At 26.4% G+C, this 20,349-nt stretch overlaps 1 protein-coding gene and 1 pseudogene across 1 annotated transcript; both read right to left on the reverse strand.

Annotated features, from left to right (window-relative positions):
- Positions 1–4,252: 4,252 nt before the first annotated feature.
- Positions 4,253–7,209, reverse strand: LOC149512163 (tropinone synthase pseudogene; annotated as a pseudogene).
- Positions 7,210–8,289: 1,080 nt separating this feature from the next.
- Positions 8,290–12,028, reverse strand: LOC111314425 (dimethylnonatriene synthase-like). Its single transcript, XM_022915775.2, has 2 exons — positions 11,046–12,028; positions 8,290–9,189 (listed from the first exon to the last, which is right to left on the reverse strand). Exons 1-2 carry the CDS (start codon positions 11,994–11,996, stop codon positions 8,560–8,562), a joined length of 1,581 nt encoding a protein of 526 aa, XP_022771510.2. The 5' UTR covers positions 11,997–12,028; the 3' UTR covers positions 8,290–8,559.
- Positions 12,029–20,349: the final 8,321 nt, after the last annotated feature.

Raw genomic sequence — 20,349 nt, forward strand, 5'->3', positions numbered from 1 at the left:
CAGCCATGGATATGATCGATCCCCTCAAGAAGGGATTGATTGATTTTTCTTACAAAATGCAGACTTGTGCTCATGCATAAAGAAAGGATCGATCACCCTATGTAAGTAATAGATCACCTTCTTGAACCAATTGATCCTCTACATAAAGAGATCGATCAAGTAGGCATTTTCAAAGGAAAAATTGGCTTAAAACATGAACCAATTGATCCTCTCATGGAAGGGATCGATCGGGTCATGCTTAGGATGTGTCCAATAGCTACTTTTTCAAGCATTCAACAGCTATCTTCTTCTCCTAAGCATTCTCAACGGCTAGCTCTTCAATTTCTCTATATATTGGTTATTTCAACACACCAAGAATGTTGAGAAAGCAAGAGAGCACGTGTTAACAAGTTATATTTTTATTTTCTCTTAGAATCAAGAGTTTTTAGAACTTAAGTTCAATATCTTTTATAGTTTTTGTATCCAAAATATTGTTGTTCTTCATTCATTACATTTTTTTATACTTCATTAGGTAAACACTTAACCTTTAAGAGGTATTTTAACTTTGCATTATTATTAAGTGATTTTGTAATCAAAAGGTGAGGTACCCTATTAATTTTATGAAATTGAAAGGTTACTAGTTAGCCTAGAAAGTAGAGAGTATAAAGTTTCCATCTTAAGCCTTTGTGAGAAAAAGATAGGGTTGTAATTTCAATTCAAGTATAATGAATTAAATTTTTGGTATGGATAACTAAAAGAGAGGATATAGGTACCTTATAGAGAATGACCAAACCTCTATAAATTCTTATATTTGATTTCTCTATCCATATATCTTTATTTTGATTATAGTTCATATTGCTTATAGTTCATCAATTTATTATTGTTTGTATAATATTTTGATATTGGTTTTAATTTTCATCTAATTATATTGAAATCATTTATTTGGAAAGAATTTGAAGAAATCCAATTTACTTCCTCTTAAATCACCATCTCACTTATAAAGCTAATAAAAGTGAATTTAATATTTTCAAAATTTTAGAAAATTCAAAAAATTTGAAATATTAAATTTCTTAAAAAATAAAATCTAATTTTAAAAAATTCAAAAATATTTTTTTCATAAATTAATATATTTAAATATATTAAATTTAATATTTTAAATAAATCTAAAAATTTTATAAAAAAATGAAAATTTTATATTTTTAAAAATAAAATCAAAGTATTACCTTTTAAAAAAATTAAAATATGATTTTTATTAGTAATTAGACCAATATTATTAAATTTAACTTATAGTAGTGCTAAAATTTTATGAAATTATATTAAAGGGATTAAACTTCAGATTTAGTATGAGCATAGAGTCTATTTGCATAATTTAGCAATTGATTTGGAGAGAATATTGAAGGTGTTTTTGGCAAAAAGATGCCCTTAATAATCTATAAAAAAAATATGAAACCGATTTTTGAAAGCGTTTTTGGCCAAACTCGCCTTTAATAATCCAATCAATAAATTTTTAGTCTGGATTATTAAAAGCGATTTTTTTCAAAAATATCTTCAGTAATCCATACACAAATGTTGAAACAGAATTTGAAGGCGTTTTTGGCTCAAAACACCAATAATATTCCACACGATAAATTTGAATAGTCAAATTATTGAAGGTGATTTTTTGAAAAACGCCTTCAAAAATAATTTGTTATGGATGATTTAAGGCATTTTCTTGCTAAAAATGCATTCATTAATCCCATTAAAAAAATATTGTATATGTGATATTGTATTTGTCAAGTCAATTGTAAGTTTATGCTCAGAAAACATTTAAAGTCAATTGTATATGTATGCCCAGAAAACATTTGGTTTATATATGTGATACTACGAATTATATTTTAGAATGTACATAATGAACATTATTGTATTTAAATAAATTGACCACACATCCAAATTTAAAACTGATAATGTTTCATATTAATATACTTTTATAAAATAATCATACTCAATAATATATTAAGAATACATAGTGTATTCTTAATATATTATACTAATAATATTAAACCAATATCCCAATCTACTAACTTAAATTTTTCATTCAACATGACATGTTAAAAACATTACAATAATTTGTTCATCATATATTTACATTCAACCAACAATATCTAATCTCAAGGTTTATCAACATTGATAAATGATAATACATACTCATACTATTTTTTATGAACTTCATCCAGTTCCTCTACCGTGAAGCTTTCTTTACTCTCTCACTAAAAAAAAATCAAAAGTAAATGTTAATAAAAATAATATAATTTAGCTTTTTATTTTTTAGAAAATATAACGAGTTTATGAAATTTATACTAACCTTGAATGGTGTGATCGTAAAATCATATAAAATTATTTCTTTCATAAATCGAAGAATATAGTATTCATATTCAGTATTACCGGGTTAACGAGGTACCTAAAAATTAAATTGAATGGGTTTAAGAAATATTTATCTATATAAACTCAACATAAAAGAATAAATTTCACATTTATCGGTAATAACATCTATTTCGATTTCTTTGTCTTTTTATCGAATGCAGATATTACCCTAAATTAAAAAGAAAAAAATTATTTAAGACATAAATAAAATTACTTATGAAGAAACAGAAGATATATAATATAATAAAGTGTAATACCTCTTTATAAAAGTTTAAATATCAGGGTTAGGTATAGCCATTTGATTAATTAAATTAAGTAAGTATTAAGTTAAAAATTTAGTGTCAATCACAATAAGCACCCAATAACGACTACAAAATAATAACAATGATATATTTAGATTACACATCAGATCATATTTGGGTAAGGTTGGAATATAATTCATTGCGCATTATATGGGAACAAATAATAATCAGTCGATATTTTCATACATTCAATCACATGATTAGCACGATAAGCGATTGTGTCACTCTGCTCACTAATAAAGTTGGGGTTAATGAATCTAAATATGTTGATCAACTGTCTCCCATTGAGCTTTCTATATAGGAAGTTGTATGATAACAATCAACAATGGTAGTTAGTATTACACTGTAATATAAATTAATACATATTGAATGTGCATATTTGTATTTATAAGCTAACCTCATATAAACAACAATATAAATAGCTGATAATTCATCCAATTCACAAAGTTCTTTAACCTCTTTCACACCAATGAAAGAAAATGATGGTTTATTAAATAACTTTTCCTTTGACTCAATGGTTATGAAGTTTCCTCTAGATAAATGCTCCAACGAATAATTAGATAACTCATTCATGGTAGCCTAAGCAAGGGTCATACTCTGAGTCCCAACATCTTGCTATAATATTAAATGAAATATAAGTATTAAAACTAAATCAATAAATATAATAAACAAATTAATATTAAACTTACAAACAAAATCATACTTCATGAGTGGTAATGAAGGTTCTGCCTGACTTGCAACAGAAAGTTGTCCTACGTGAACGATGCTATAAGACTGACCTACTGATATGCTATGTTGCATTGCTGCCAACATGACCTCTAAAGCAGCGAGTCTTTGCTATTGCTCATTGAAGCGTTACTCTTGGTCATTGAAGCGTTACTCTTGGTCATCAATTTATTGCTTTTGTTACTCGATGATTGCTTCATATTGTGCATTTCTCATTCGCAAGGTTTTGGGTTGATTACTAAAAAACTTTAATGGCAAGACAAATTTATCAACCCCACTACCCGACTAAGCTTTTCTTTAGCGCCTAATGGTAAAAACAATGGATCTTCGTCATATTGGGTTGTCAGTTCACCATATTGGACTTTGGCAGCATAATCATCTTGACAGACAATAATAAAATGGGTTGTAACAACAGATCTATACAAACTAGTATAATTAGTCCCCTTTTATTTCAGTTAGCTTTGGGTAGTAAGGACGATTGGCTTTCTCTCTTGCACTACCCGCCCCAATTTTCACCTTCCTCTACTGGCGGCACAATGCAAATGTAGAAAACCCTTGAATCTCAAATCAACCTTGATCAGAAAAAAAAATAAAAAATGAGAAGAGAGGAAATTGTGGCCTGTGTGGGTATATATTGGAGTTGCAAAAGCTTCCAGAGATAAAGCCATCGAAGCAGAATGAATGCATAAAGAAAGAAAGATGACTAGTTCCTTAATTTTAATGATTTTTTTCGGATCTTATTTTTAATGATCAAAGTCCAACTCTTAATAGTCATTTATATATATATATATATATAAAGCAAGATGCAGCATAAGTTGCAACCAAGTATGCTTGATCATATCTGTTTAGAGTTGATCATAAAGCTGTGCAGACAGGCGTGGACTAGGAATAACTTCAAACGGAGTTGCCTTGGGCATGATAAGGCTTAACCTTTCGGTCATATCCACCGGCATATTCAATGGAGTTGTCAAATCAAATCCTTGAAGCAAACGAGCAATAGTCAGTCGTGTCACTTGCATTGCCATTGATATCCCAGTACAAGATCGCCTGGAATATATTCAAAATGTTTACCGAAAACATCAACGTTCACATGGCTAGAAAGAAATCTTTCGGGCAGAAATTCTTCAGGATTAGACCAAATTCTTGGGTCTCGATGCAACGTCCACAAGTTGACAAACAAAAGAGTCCCCTTGGGGATATGGTAGCCCCCAACACAACAATCTTCCATTGCTTCATGTGGAACCGATAAGGGCCCTGGTGGGTACAGGCGCAGTGTTTCTTTAACAATGGCCTGGAGATAAGATAATTTCTCCATATCAGAGTACTCAACCCATCTTTCCCTGCCGATTCTAGAGTCTAGCTCTACCTGGGCACGCTTCAAGGCACGCTCATTGTTCATCAAGTTGGATAAAATCCATGTCAATGTGATCGATGTTGTGTCAGCTGCTGCTATTATTGATTCTACAGAATATAAATTAAAAGAACGGACCATTAATGGATAATCTCCACTCGACTGTAACCACCGTCTTTCCTTGATTACTAATTAGTAGTGGTTGATACAAGGGCACTGAAATCCTTGGCTTGCCATTCTACAATACAACTTTCCTTGGGGGAGTGTGATATTTTACAGAGTAATTTTTTGAAAGTGCTTTATGCGATCATGAATTTTCCAAATTTAAAAGTAAAATGCAAAATCATATTTACTTAAAAATAATCTAATAATGAAACATAATACATATATAAACCAAACTTCACGTAAATACATAGGGTCTTAATTATTTAAATATTAATTTGGAGGAATAAGATTTATAAAATAAGAGAAAATTATTTTAATTTGTGTAATTCAAATACAATGAATTTCAACGTACCGAAAAAAAAAAGAGATAAAATCACAATTTTGTTTTTTGTTAAAAAAATTTTTTTAATTTTTTTAAGTAATATATTATTTAACTTTTATATATATTTAAACATTTTTTACTTTTACTTGAAAAATCAAAATAATAACACTAAGCATAATTACCAAGTTAATGACAAACGTTAAAGAGTGTTTTTATTTATAAAAAAAATTGTAATTAATATATTATTTATTTTTGAATTTATAATAAAATTTTTAAAATATATTTTTGACTAATTCTAATAAATTTTATAAACCCTCGTTAATGGGATTTTAAATTAATAATAAAAAACTTATATAATCCATATAATTTGATGTGGTCTATGTTGTCTTTGCTTAAGTGTATGTGTACCATTGTTTCTGATTCTTTTTATCTCCACAAGTAGGTAGTATTAATTTGATTCTAATTCAAGTATATATTAATTACTATATAGTAAATTGAAGATAACCAAGAACGTACCATTACGGTTGCCTTGATGATTGTGTCACGAGGGTGGCCAAATATAGATTCTTCTGTAACCTTTGACAGAAGCACATCGAGGAAGTCCTGATTGTTGTCTGTTTCACCCATGTCATATCTCTTCAATTTATGTTCACGAACCCAACCTTCAATGATTGAGTCTAGCTCTTTCGAAACACGCTTCATGTTTTTCACTTGGCCCTGAAAGTCCATCCATTCTAAAACGAGAATTACGTCTGCTGGAGCAAAATTACCTGCAAAATAAAAAAAATTCTTTGATGGTTTTCACTACATGTTGCGCCTCAGCAGTCGAAAAATATCGCTTCCCTGCAATCATTCGTAGGATTATGTTAATGATGAGTAGTTCTAGCCGGTAGCTAATATCTACTTTATTGTTCGGATTTTTTTCATTCCTCTGGCAAAATGAGTACAACTCTCTGATAAATGCATCCACATTGGAGATTCTGACGTGCTTTAAAGCTTCGAGTATACGACTAGACAAGAGTTCAGCCACTGCTAGCTACCGCATGTCACGCCAATATGCTCCGTAAGGGACAAAGCCCATTGCTGCATAGTTGTAACCTAAGTACTTTCCCGCAGTTGATCTTGGTCGGCTAGCGAATATCTTGTCATTAGTAGTGAAGCAGTTTTTAACAGCCTAAAAGCCATGCAATTGCTTGGAAATGAGTGTAGAGATCCATGATTGGAGTAGGGAGGTCGACCTATTTAGATTGGATTTCAATTCGGCCTTTTGATGATGGTAGGACAATTAGAAAACATGAACCAATGAAGCATAGGTTCGCCAAGGAGAACTTTTAAATTGATTTGCCTTCTGACAACATCGAGTATTTAAAATGGGAACAGATTGCTTTCTATTTATAATTATTATTATTATTGTTTGATTATTTATTGTTATAGTTACACAATGGAGCAGGTTAAAAGATGCTGATTGGAGCTTAGATTTTTTAAGCATCTTGATCTATTTGAAGTGTAATTTATATTACAAATAAGATGTCTGATTAAGTTTATTCTTACTAGTTAAGTCATGATTCTAACTTAATTAAAAAATATATGAAAAAATAAAATAAAATTACATGATAAAATGGGAATATTCATGTCTTCCAATTTTTATTTAATATATCTTATTTAAAAAAAGCATCTATTTTTTCTTAAAAAACTATTCACTTTAAAAAAATTTTCTTCCCAATTTTTTTCTCAAACATTTTTTTCACATATTTTATTGATCTTCCAAACGGAGTGGGCACACATATTTCTAGTGCTCATAAAAGAAAAGATAAGTTTTGAATAGATTTTATAAAACCAGCTAATGTGTTAACCCAAAAAAAAAAGACGATTAATTAATTTATTTATTATAATTATAATTACGCATTCTCACCAGCGACGGACAATACGCTTGCCACTGATATTTAGCACACTCTCACCAGCATGCCAAAGCCTAAAGGTTCGGCTTTGTTTACAAACAATATTGACTAATGAGCAGTATTTTGATTTTTTCAAAATCAAACCAAATATGAATAAAAATTGAATTGCATTTTATCATTTAAATCAATCCGATTCATTAATTTTTTTAATTTAACAAAATAGTTTGTAAACATTATTTTACTTTTATTTACTTAAATTTATAAAAAAAAAATTAAAAAGGTATAACAATAATATAAAAATAATAAAAAATACAATTTGTTTGGTTAGGATAATTTTGTTTTTAAATTCTAAACCAAAATATGAACTTAATATATAGCCATCTTTACTTTTTACATTTCTTTTTTTTTTTTTTATAAAATTACAAGTATAAAAAAAATTACAATCATAATAAAATATTGAAGTAACTTTGATAATTACTTCTCTAGCCAAATAAGGAATCGTCCTCTATTGCAGAATTGCAGAAAACACTAGGTCGACAAGATTTTAATTTTTTGTAGATCTTATTTTTACTGATCTATTTTTTTTTTAGATCCTGATTTAAATTTGGGAAATCTCGTTCTATGTTCTAATTATTTTGAGTTTCAATGTTTTTAAGTTCAATCTTTTTTTTTTTTATCAATTTAGGTATGAATAAGTTTAGAATCGAGATTTTTTTAGTGAATTTTGGATTTGAATTCATTTAACCACCTTGTTAGAGGTGTCACTAGCAAAGGTTATTTTTGTCAAAGCCTAATTATGTGATAGGTAGGGATAAAACGTTTCGGCTACGTCTTGAAATTTTTTTTGATTAGTGAGCAGTATTTTAATTTTTCATAAATCAAACTGAAATCTATCACTATAAGAAAGAAATATATCAGTGATAAAAATTTTCGTTGTTAATGTCTTTGATTTCATGGATAATAAGATTTTTAACAGAGGGTTTTGGTGACAAATTTCTATCAATATTTCTTAAATTTCTGTCACTAAACTACTTTTCCATTAAAATATTTTTTGAAATTAAATTTAAAATTTCATTGGTAATATTAATTGGCAAGAAAATTTTCCATTGATAAGTGTAATTTTATTTCAATTTTTTAAAAATCTAATTATGAAATTCCATCCATAGAAACCATTAATAAAGGGTTCATATTATTTTTAATAGTAAGGATTCATATCCTCTATTAATTTAAAATTTATTTTTTCCCTTACACAAATTAGAGCTAAGGGTATATCACCCCTTTGGGAGTAGAACATAAAGATTGTGTTATAGGCCTGATATATAGATACCCAATCCATTAAAAGGGTGGGATACGACCACTAAGCAAAGGCCCTTGATTATTAATTATCAACGTTCTAAATCTCAAATTTATTATGCCTTAAAGGCACTTATAAAACTCCTCCGAAAGGCGTGGGGTGAGGACAACTTCAAGAGGATTCAGCTTGGGCAAGGCAAGGCCCAAGCCTTCGGCCATGTCCACTGACTTGCCATCCGGTGTTCTAATGTCAAATCCCTGAAGCAGTTTCCCCAGTGTCAAGTGAACAACTTGCAAGCCGAAGGTTATTGCAGGGCATGATCTTCTACCGGAGCTAAATGGAATGAACTCGAAATTTTGACCCCTAACATCAAAATGAGCATGAGTTGTCATAAACCTTTCCGGTTGGAACTCGCCGGGGTTTTCCCAAACTCTTGGGTCTCGCTGCAATTTCCAAAGGTTGATGATCAAACGGGTGCCCTTAGGGACATGATACCCAGCAATGCAACAATCTTCCGTGGCCTCACGGATTCCAGTTATGGGACCTGGTGGGTACAAGCGCAGAGTTTCCTTGACAATGGCTTGTAGGTATTTCAGGTTCTTAATATCTGATTCTTCAACCCACCTATCTCTTCCAACGTGGAGGTCCAACTCTTCTTGTGCTGCCTTTAGCACGCTTGGATGATTCAATAGTAAAGAGAGTACCCACGTTATTGTCACAGATGTGCTTTCTCCTCCAGTAAAGGTAAGAATCTGCAAACAACAGCACAATTTTAAGCATATGTGATATGGCCACTTTCCTAGTAATTTTTTCTTTTTGTTTTTAATATGCTTTTTCTTAATTCTTCCACTCTTGGTATATCTCAATCTCAGTATTTTCGTCTCTTTTTTTTCTTTCCTGGAAAGTATTTCAACTAATTTGAAGTACTTAAAAAATTTAATGTCACTAGAATTGGACCCATGGTTTACTATATGATTATTTTTTATTTTTTAAATTATGTTTTAAATATAAGATAAGTAAATTTTTTGTACTAATTTTTAATGAATGATAATATGTGGACAAATATAAATGTATTTTTTTAGAAATAAATACTAAAAATATTTAAGAAATGCAAATACAAATTAAAAACATAAATAAGTACATATCCTTTTTATAGTAATTCAAACTCAATTTTGATTTGATAAAAATTGTTCAAAAAAGACAAATTTTGACTCAATCTGTTTTTTAAAATATTGCACTGATTGTATTGTGACCAAAGAAAACCCATTAGATATAAGTTGTTTTATCATCTTTACATCTATTTTATCTCATAAAAGAATTTTTAAAAGAAAAAATTGCCAAAAAAAAAAAATACTAAGATGGCATAGGAATTTATTAAATTAAAGTATTAAATAATAATTTTTTAATAAAATATTTAAGTATAAAATTAATTAAATAATAAAATACATACTTTATATATATTTAGGATAAGGTAGAACATACAAAACCTTATTTTTATACAAACTCAATTTAAAAAGAAAACTCAATCCTATTATCCTAAATTAAAAAAAAAAATAGTGCACTAATTGAATCGGTGTAAATAGAAACGTATTGAACATGAGTTATTTTGTCATCTTTATCTCAATTAACTTTTTTATTATAAAATTTATTTAATAAAAAATCAAAAAATTAAATAAAAAGGAAAAAAAAACTTTAAATAATAAACATCAGAGATGAAATAAAACACATTAAACTCGTCTTTGATCATATTGAATTTAAAAAAAAAAATTCTTGACACAATATCAATTTTTTTAAAAGCACTAGATCGATGCAAATTGAAACTAATTAGATACGAATTTTATCATCCTTACCTTCATTTATTTTCTTATAAAATTTATCTAATAAAAAAATAAAATAAAAAATAAAAAAAATTTAAAAGTAAAAGAATTAACAAAATAGATTTAATAAAAAATAAAAATAAAAAAATAGATTTTTGAAGGAAGGATAAAATGTCATTTATTGATGTCACTATAAGAGATCATTGACTGCACGGTTTATATATTTGTATGTCATTGGACTATAAATTCCGAACTATTAATATAATTAAATGAACAGTTTTGTACCGTACAGAATTACGAGTAAAGTGTTCCAACTCCAAAACTACAAAAATTAAATGCAATGTTGACTAGACCCTTGATCTTTGCTTACACGGTTATGTTTAATTGAACCTTGTTTCATTAAAATTAAAGCTTTATTTTTAAAAAATATAATAAAATAAGTAACAAAATTAAATACCAAAATTTATAATGATTTACTCTCATGGTAAGCATTGTGTCTATTTTATACACAAGTTGTAATTTTCATTAGAGATTATACAGCGTGATAATAAACTTTTAAAATGATGATCTTTTAAATATAAAAATAATTAAAACAACCAAATTACATGTATAAAAATTCAGTGTAAAAATCTATTTTTAATTAGACTAGACACAATTTAACGCATTTATATATAGCCTTAGAGGTTAAGAATTGAAAATATCCATCAAAGACATCAAGTGTAAATCGTGAAAAAAAAAATAGAGATGTATGAGATACTAGTAATAACTAAAGCTCAAAATAGGAACCATACCAAGGTTGTTGCCTTCACAATAGTATCGCGGGTATGCCCTGAAATTACAGCGTCCTCTGGCAAGTTCGCTAACATCACGTCCATGAAGTCACTTTCACAGGTACTCTGGCTCTCCTTTTTTCTCCTAAGATGGTCCTCCAGCCAAACACTGATTACCGAGTTAAGTTCCTTTGCTGTCTTCTTCATGGAACGCACATGCCCTTGAATATCCATCCATTCAAGGTACGGCAGAGCATCTGCCAAGACGAAAATCCCGAAGAGATACACAGCTTGTTTTATGGCTTTTTCGTACCGCCATGGCTCACTATTTACTTGAGCGTAAGTGCTACTAGAAAATCGCTTTCCAACGAGCATCCTTAGGTTTATGTTGAAAGTCAAGCGTTCCAACACCTCGTTCATAGTCACTTGGGCGCAATTATCAGCTCTATTTTGTGCACAAAGTCCGAACAACTCTTTGATAAACAAGTCCATTTCGGAGAAACGAATGTGCTTCAGCTTCTCAAGACGATGGCTTGAAAGAAGCTCAATCGTGGCAATCTTGCGGATATTACGCCAATATTCTCCGTATGGGGCAAGTGCCAAAATGGCGTTGTTGTAGCCTATATGCCTCCCAGCTGCGATATTTGCTCGCGTAGCCAGTGTTCTGTCATTGTTGATCAAGCAATCCTTGGCAATTTCCCAACTGCTCACCACCAACACTCGACGGCTACCGAGCTTGAGTGAGTAGAGTGGGCCATATTTGTCAGCCATAGCTCCTAGCTTCTTGCATAGTGTTTCTTTCCCACCTAGGAGATGGAGGTGACCAATTAGTGGCCATGAGCCAGATGGTTCGGGGATACAACTTTTCTTAGAATATTTTGATATATTTCTCGAGAAAACATATAGAACCAGCAGGAAAGCTAAGACCCCTTCAATTAGTTGGATAAAAGTATGAAGATCCATGGTGATCATGGGAGATTGGAATTCAAGTTCTATATATGTTCAAACTAGTATTATTGTCTACTGCTATTTATAGCTGAGGGAACCCGACCCTTTAGTTATACAAAAATAAAAAATAAAATTATATTTTCTTTTGAAATAATTACTACAATTTTAATTTTTAATTCTTCAAAAATTATTAATACTTTACTTTTTATCTAAATTAACTTTTTTTCTATATTTTAAAAAATAAATAACAAAAATAATAAAAAATAACTCCTTACTCACTTTCGCTAGTGAAAACTCTTATCATACAATTTCTTTTTTAATACAAAGAAAGAATGTCCTAATTTAAGAATAAATGTTCTAGTTTTAGAATAAGAGAAGAAGTTATATTTTTTAATTTAAATATTTGTAAATTTGTACTCCTAATATGACATATAATAATTAGATAATTTAAATATGGGAATTTCCAATTTATAAATAAATAAATTAATTTGTAAATTAAATATTACAATCAAATAAATAAATTATTGTCACATCATGTAGGGCCAAAGTATTAAGATAACAGTGGGAATGAATAATATTTTTCAATAAATAAATATTTGAAGTGTAATAATAACAATTATAACATAAATAATCTAAATAAAATTAGAATTATACATTTTATTATTAAAAATTTTACATATATATTTTTGTTTGCTTTTAATTATAACCAAACAAATTTTTTATTTTATATATTATTTGTTTCCAAAATTAATAAAATAAGCAGTAAAAGTAATAATTAACCAAAGTGGGGTTGATCATTAGCCCAATCATTTTCAGCCTGCCTGATTTATGTATGCGACAATCCTTTGCGTGTTAAACGTTTGAGAAAATGATCGGAGAGACGGTGATTTATTTTCAAGGGACGGGGCGGCGGTGTGAATATCGAGTTCACAAGCAAATCAGGATCAATTGGTACAATGTGTTATGGATTCGTATAATCTGATGTATTATTGTATATATGTTATACATTTTTCAATAAATTATATAATGATATTTTATAAAATTTAATTTTAAATATATTATTAAAATTATATTTAATCTTTAAGATTTTAAAATTAATTTTTTTATAAGATATCATTATATGATTTATTATTAGTGTAAATTTTTTGTTGATTGTTTAGTGTATATAACTGGAATTATTATGAAAATATTATTTAATATATTATTAATGAAAGTTTTTTATCTGCATATATGAAATTTAAAAAGTAATACATATCTTACTTTTTTTTATTTTGTTAATATATTTTAAGTGATATATGTCACTTTTTTAATTTTGCTTGCAAAATTTAAATTCTTTAATATCATTATATTTAATAATTTCTTAAAACATAAAACATATGATAATTATATGTTTTATTTACATTTTTTGAAATATTGTTGATCACTTCTTTATCTAAACATATTTTTTCAGATTTTTTATTTCAAAAAATGGTGTGTGGCAAAAACATAAAATTAAATATTTAAAAATTCACTAGCACATAAAATATTTTTTAATAGATACAAAATTTTGCAACATGATATATATGAATTTAGTGGCGGAACCATAAATTTTATTTAATAAAAGTTTAGTTTAAATATATTAATTTTAAAAAAAAACATAATATTATTAAAAAATTAAAACTTTTGTATCTACTTCTAATTGTTAAAAATTTTATAATAAGTTGTAATACAGTTTTATATTTTGAAAAATAGTGAACAATAATTTTGTTATCAATATTTTTAAATATATATTTTTTAATATACATAATTAAACTACCATTTAGCTATTAATTTTTTATTCGATTATATAAATGAGTATTCAAAATGTTTATTACTGAAAATGCTATTTCGGCAATTAATGATAATCTCATCAATAATTAGTGATAATCTCAACAATAAAAAAATTGAATCATTAAAATTTTTTAAATTTTATTTAAAATACATATAATCTTAAAACATTTTTTTATCTCAACTGGGCTTCAGCCCCTATAGGACCCATGCCCCATGTGCCTCTTCTAATGACAGGCAAAATCGTACCCCACCACATGACAATCATAGTAGCAATGACATATATTTTCAGACATTTAGTGGCGGTGGTTACATAACTCATTATAGGCAATATTGTCCACAGATATTTTCTAACATTTAGTGGCGCCAGTTTCATGACTGATTATAGCCACTATTGTCCTCATGTCCAACGATTATTGACAAAGAAAATCTTCCCCACGGATAAGAGGACTTGAAAGCCACATATTTGACATGTGCAAGCGATCAATATTATTATCTGTCTGCCTTCTAGAATAAGTTTTTCCAAATCTTGTCCTTTTGCATTATAACTGAAATTTTGTTAAATATCTCTTAAGAAAAGAATAAAATATTTCCATTGCATTTTGTTTATCACTCTCAATTTTTAGTTTTATATTTTTTTATAATAATTTATTTTAAGATATTCAATAAATGAAATTACACCACTTTTTTCCTTTTAACTTATCTCTTTTATTTTTTGGATACATTTAACTTCCTCCAAAATATCTATATTAATTTTTGGGTCCAATGCTGCTTTTGATTTTTGTGTATTTGTCGCCAACTCATTTAAAGTATTAATATTTTTGGTAACAAATATTTTCCAAGGTAAGTGATGCTTCAAATAATTAGTTAGATTAAATACTGCATGATAAATATTTTGTAACGTATATATTTTATAATATATAAAAATTTTAAATTTGTTATTTAATGTAATAATTATTTTTAATGTGATTAGTTTCAAATAATAAAATATAGCGTCCAAACAATCTCTCAAGTACTATATTATTTAATAAATTCATATATTAAGAAATTAGGTATCAAATTAAAAAATTTTAAAGTTTAAGTATCATGTTAAATATTTTTTTATAATTTATATTTTTTATGATATTAAACCTAAAAATAATTATTTGAAATTTTTTAAAATATAATTTTTAGAAAATTTTCAATTGATATTTTAAAAGGTTAATATTACAAATGATTCTTAAATTATAATAAAATATTTAATATGATACTTAATTTTAAAATTTTTTAATATAATACTTAAATTATAAATTTATTAATTAATATAATATTAAAAAATTATTTATCTTTCACATGTCATTTTTTTGAGTTAATTACAATCAGATCAAATCTCGGCCTAGATTCAAAGTACAAATCCTTCTCAAGAGTTGACGCAGACGAAGAAATATATCTTCGGAAATGTTTAATTACGTGATTCGCGTGCCAAGTGACGCAGACATCAATGTATGTTTCAACATATCTATTGGAAATTTTACATGCATCCACATTGGGATTGAATCCCGCTATAAAGAATGATTATATTGTAATTGTTGATAATAGGATTGAAAAAAAAATAGAAAAAATTAAAAATTAATTAAAAATTATAATATTTTATTTGAATTAATTTTTTTATTTAATTTTTAATTTAAATATTAAATATATATTAAATTCATATTAAATTTTAAATCAAAAAATAAAAAATCGATTCCAACTTAATTATATATTTTTATTAATAAATATTTTAAATTTTTTATAAAATAAAATAATTATTTTATACTTAAATTTATTTAAATATATAAAAAATTATATTAGAATAATATAAAAAAATAAATTAATAAATTGAATCAAATCAATAAAAAAATCATATCGTATAAAAATTTAATTTAAATTTATATCAAATTTTAAATATTTATATTTATAATTTTATGCATTATATAAAAAATCCAAACTAAATCTATTCTCACCGTTATTCCTCGTACTTAACTACATAAAAACAGTACTAAAAAAGCCGAAATTAAACTGTTGAATTGGAAAGCAAGGGCTAGGCATGTATATTAACGTGGGCTACAACTACCTTGAAAAGTCCAAACTATACGGATCAGATATGCAGCGAGGCGAATCCTAAGCACATGCTAAATATTTACTCAAAAAGTTAGATTTACCAAAATTTAGAATTTAATTTTTATATTATAATTTGAATAAATTTAGTTTAATATTATTTTGATTTAATAATTTTAATCTAATTATTAGTTTTATCGATTTTTTTATTAAAAATATTGATGTTATAGTTGATTAATGTGATCATTGATTTTGCTAACTTAATCATTGACGTTATTACTGTGAAAATTTAAATTAATGAAATTAATTATTAAATTATACAAATAATTATTATATTTATATTAAATTTAAATTTTAATATTTTAAGTATAATTTTAAAAAAGTTTCATTCTCATATAAGTTGAATTTAATAATTTGGTCTAATTATTAATATAAATCATATTTTTATTTTTTAAAAATCATATTTTATTTTTTTGAAAAAAATATTTTTTATTTTTTAAGAATTTTCCATACCTTTAGAATATTAAATTTAATATTTATTAAATATTTAATTTTTTGAATTTTTTAAAATCATTTTTAAAAAAATATATTTTTAATTTTTTTAATTTTTAAAAATATTAAATTTAATTTTTTAATATTTTATTTTTAATTTAATTTTTTGACATTATTTTTATTTTTTCAAACTTTAACATTTTATTTAAATAAAATTTTAAAATTTTTAACTCTTTTGGAATTTTTATAAAATTTTATACGTTTTTTAATTTTTTTGTACTTTTTATATTTTTATAGATGATATATAAAATTTATAAAGAAACATAAAATGAAAAATATAAAAACTTCATGAAATTCCAAGATATTAAAAACAAAGAATTAAATATATTGACTAAATAAAATGTTATAATTTCAAAAAATAAAAAGTTCAAAAAATGAATTTTATTCTAAAAAATAAAAAAAGTAAAAAATTTGTTAGCCTTGAATTGATCTTTATTTTAAAATGATAAAATATTAAGTTAAATAAGCTTGATCAAGATTTTGAAAAAGATTTATTTAGTACATGTTTTTAAATTTTATATTTTGATACTAAATAAATAATATGTTTTTAAAAGTATAAACAAACTTTTCTTTGTTTTCATATTTCTCAAACCAAATATATCTTTAAAGATTATTTATTTGAGCTTAAATGAAAGTCCAATTATTGTTTTTAAAATGAACTTATTCATTTTGGACTTAATACAATTTTGATAATATTGGTTTTGAGAAATAGATTAACGTAAGAAAGTTACTTTACAATAACAAAATTTTTCAACATTAAATTTGTTTTATTTTTTGTATTAATTCACAAAGTTTTAATATTTAAATTTTATATGGTTAGAAAACTCTTTGAGTCTACTTTCTAATGGAACAAACAAAATCAAAATCTAAATTTTCTAAGAAAAGAATTTTAAATTTTTACTAGATACTTTGTAGTTATCTAAAAATTACACAATAAGTAGCTTTAAAAACTCACTATAATTTGTACACAATGAATTAGGTAATGAATTTTATATGGATAGAAAGCCCTTTAAGTCTAGTTTCTAAATCTTCAAATGGTTTGTGATTTGGATTTATATAACTCAAGATATGATCAAATTAGTGAATATAGTGTAAAATAAGACACAACCAACCATGGACATGATCAATCCCCTTAAGAAGGGATCGATTGATTTTTCTTACAGAATGCAGGTTTGTGCTTGTGCATGAAGAAGAGATCGATCACCCTATGTAGGGGATCGATCACCCTCTTGAACCAATCGATCCCTTACATAAAGAGATTAATGCATTAGGCATTTTCAAAGGAAAAATTGGCTTAAAACATGAACCAATTGATCTCCTCATGGAAAAAATCGATTGAGTCATGCCTAAGATGTGTCCAACGACTACTTTTTCAAATATTCAATGGTTATTTTCTTCTCCCAGGCATCCCCAATGGCTAGCTCTTCAATTTCTCTATATATTAGTCATTCCAACACACCAAAAAGGTTGATGAAGCAAGAGAGCAAGTCCTAACAAGTTATATTTTTATTTTCTCTTAGAATCAAGAGCTTTTAGAGCTTAAGTTCAACACCCTTTGTATTTCTTATATCCAAAATATTGTTTTTCTTCATTTATTACATTTTCTTGTATTTCATTAGGCAAACACTTAGTCTTTGAGAAGTATTTTAAGTTTGCATTGTTATTAAGTGATTTTGTAATCAAAAAATGAGGTACCCTCTTAAATTTATAAAATTGAGAAGTTACTACTTACCTAGAAAGTAGAGAGTATAAAGTTTTTATCTTAAGCCTTTGTGAGAAAAAGATAAGGTTGTAATCTCAATTCAAGTATAATAGATTGAATCATTGGTGTGGACAATCAAAAAAGAGGATGTAAGTGCCTTGTGAAGAAGGATAAACCTTTATAAATTTTTGTATTTGATTTTTCTATCCTTATATCTTTATTTTGATTATAGTTCATATTTGCTTATAGCTCATCAATTCATTATTATTTGCATCATATTTTGATATTGGTTTTAATTTTCATCCAATTATATTGAAATCATTTATTTGAAAAGAATTTGGAGAAATCCAATTCACTCCCCTTTTGGATCACTATCTCACCTCTAAAGCTAACAATTGGTATCAGAGTTTTGATATCTTTTTGTAGGTTTAACCACATTGAGTAAAGATCCTATAGCTTAATTTTGGTTCTAAGATAGTGAGAAAGTTCTCAAAGCTCCTATGGTTTATAAATTTAAATTTTATAAATGAAAAATGAGGATAAAGGTGTCCATTATGGCTCAAGATTTTGAAGTATGAAATGTGATGAAAAAAAAGCTTAATACTCATTCAAAGATGCAAAATATATGAAGTAAATAATAGATGATACAAAGGCTAAGTGCATTTCTTATGGAGCTTTAGATGATTACAACTTCAACTTTATCTCAAAATGCTCAACCTTAAATGAGATATGAAAAAAGTTAGATGAATTACATGAAAGATAAATTTTCAACCAACATCCATCATGTCTCATGGCTATTGAGAAACCAAAGGTAACATTTAACTCTTGTGAGTCAAACTCATATATTTTTGATGAGTTATAAGATGCTTATAATGATTTAGTAATTGGTTTGAAAATATGAATTTGAAACATAAAAAAATGATTTCAAAATTGAATGTTGAAAATGATCTTTTGATGAATGTAAAAAATGTTTTAGAAAAAAAAATGAAAAGTTGAAAATAGATTTAAAAACCATTCAAAATAGAAGTAAATTTTTAGAAAAAGAAAATTTTAATTTGAAAAAAAAATTTGATGACTTGATGAGTGAAAAACAAAAGCTTTTGAAGAGTTCATTAAGTACTAAAATGATTAAATGTAATTTTTATAATTTTTATGATCATACTATACATACTTATCCTATTAGAAAAAAAGTTTCATTTAGAATTGGCAAGTAAGGGTTTCAAAACGAACAAGAGACTTAGTGACTAACTCTCAATGACCTAAAGTAATTTGAGTATCAAAAATCAAATAAGATTATCTCTTATAGGTATGCTAGAGCAATGAGTTACAATATGAAATTGAAGAGTGAATACTTTAGATACACAATGGAGATGGGTAACCCCTAAACTTTTATTTGAAGATGATTTGAATTTGGTTACCTATTCTTGATGAAATTTTAATGCTTGATTGATTATACAAAATTTGGTTGCCTATTCTTGTTGGACATAAAATGCTTAATGGATATTGGTATTGCTTTGTTGATATTTCTTGAATATACTAATTTTATTTTATACATGTGAGCTTGAATTGAGTATACGTTTATTTTTTTTCTTTTGAATGTATGATTTTAATATATTCCTCATGCTTGTTAATATTGTGTTTAATATTTATTTGCTTGAGATACATTTTTAAAATAATTCATGAATGCTCTAATAAATTTGTGGGATTACATATGAATACTCTTGATATTTTGATATTATTTTTGAAATTGACATTATTAAGAATTTGTGCTTATAAATGATTATGTATATGAATGTTGGATATTGATAATATCATGCATGCTTTGTGAAATTTTTATTGGTGCTTTATGTGATTAATTGTGTGCTAAATTATTTTTATATTTATGCATAAACTTAGAGGGAGCACTTAAAGCTTAATGATTTTGAGATTTTATATTTACTTTGAAAATGATTTTTGCTAGAGTCAAGCCTTAAAATATAAAATTTTGTTTTAGCAAGCTTTTTATTATAAAATGAATTTGAATATCTTGAATTCAATGATTTAAACTTGCTCAAACAAAGAAAACTTGAGAACTTGCATTGGTTTTAATTTTTCATAAGTGCTACATGCAAGTTTTAAACGATTTTAAAACTTAAAAGATCAAATCTTGTTTTTGAACATTTATGAAAATAAAAACCATTTGAACTTTTTCAATGTGTGATATAAAACTTTTCTAAATGGTTTAAAAAGATTAAATGCATG

Source organism: Durio zibethinus, chromosome 23 (genome assembly GCF_047325235.1).
Source record: "Durio zibethinus cultivar Kanyao isolate XHJ-2024 chromosome 23, ASM4732523v1, whole genome shotgun sequence".
In the NCBI taxonomy this organism is placed as follows: Eukaryota; Viridiplantae; Streptophyta; class Magnoliopsida; order Malvales; family Malvaceae; genus Durio; species Durio zibethinus.

Excerpts from the sequence above, each read along its gene's own strand:
- LOC111314425 (XM_022915775.2), bottom strand. The coding sequence starts at position 11,996 with ATGATCACCATGGATCTTCATACTTTTATCCAACTAATTGAAGGGGTC. Across the intron at positions 9,190-11,045 it reads TTGTGAAGGCAACAACCTTG|ATTCTTACCTTTACTGGAGG; the intron begins GTATGGTTCCTA and ends TGTTGTTTGCAG.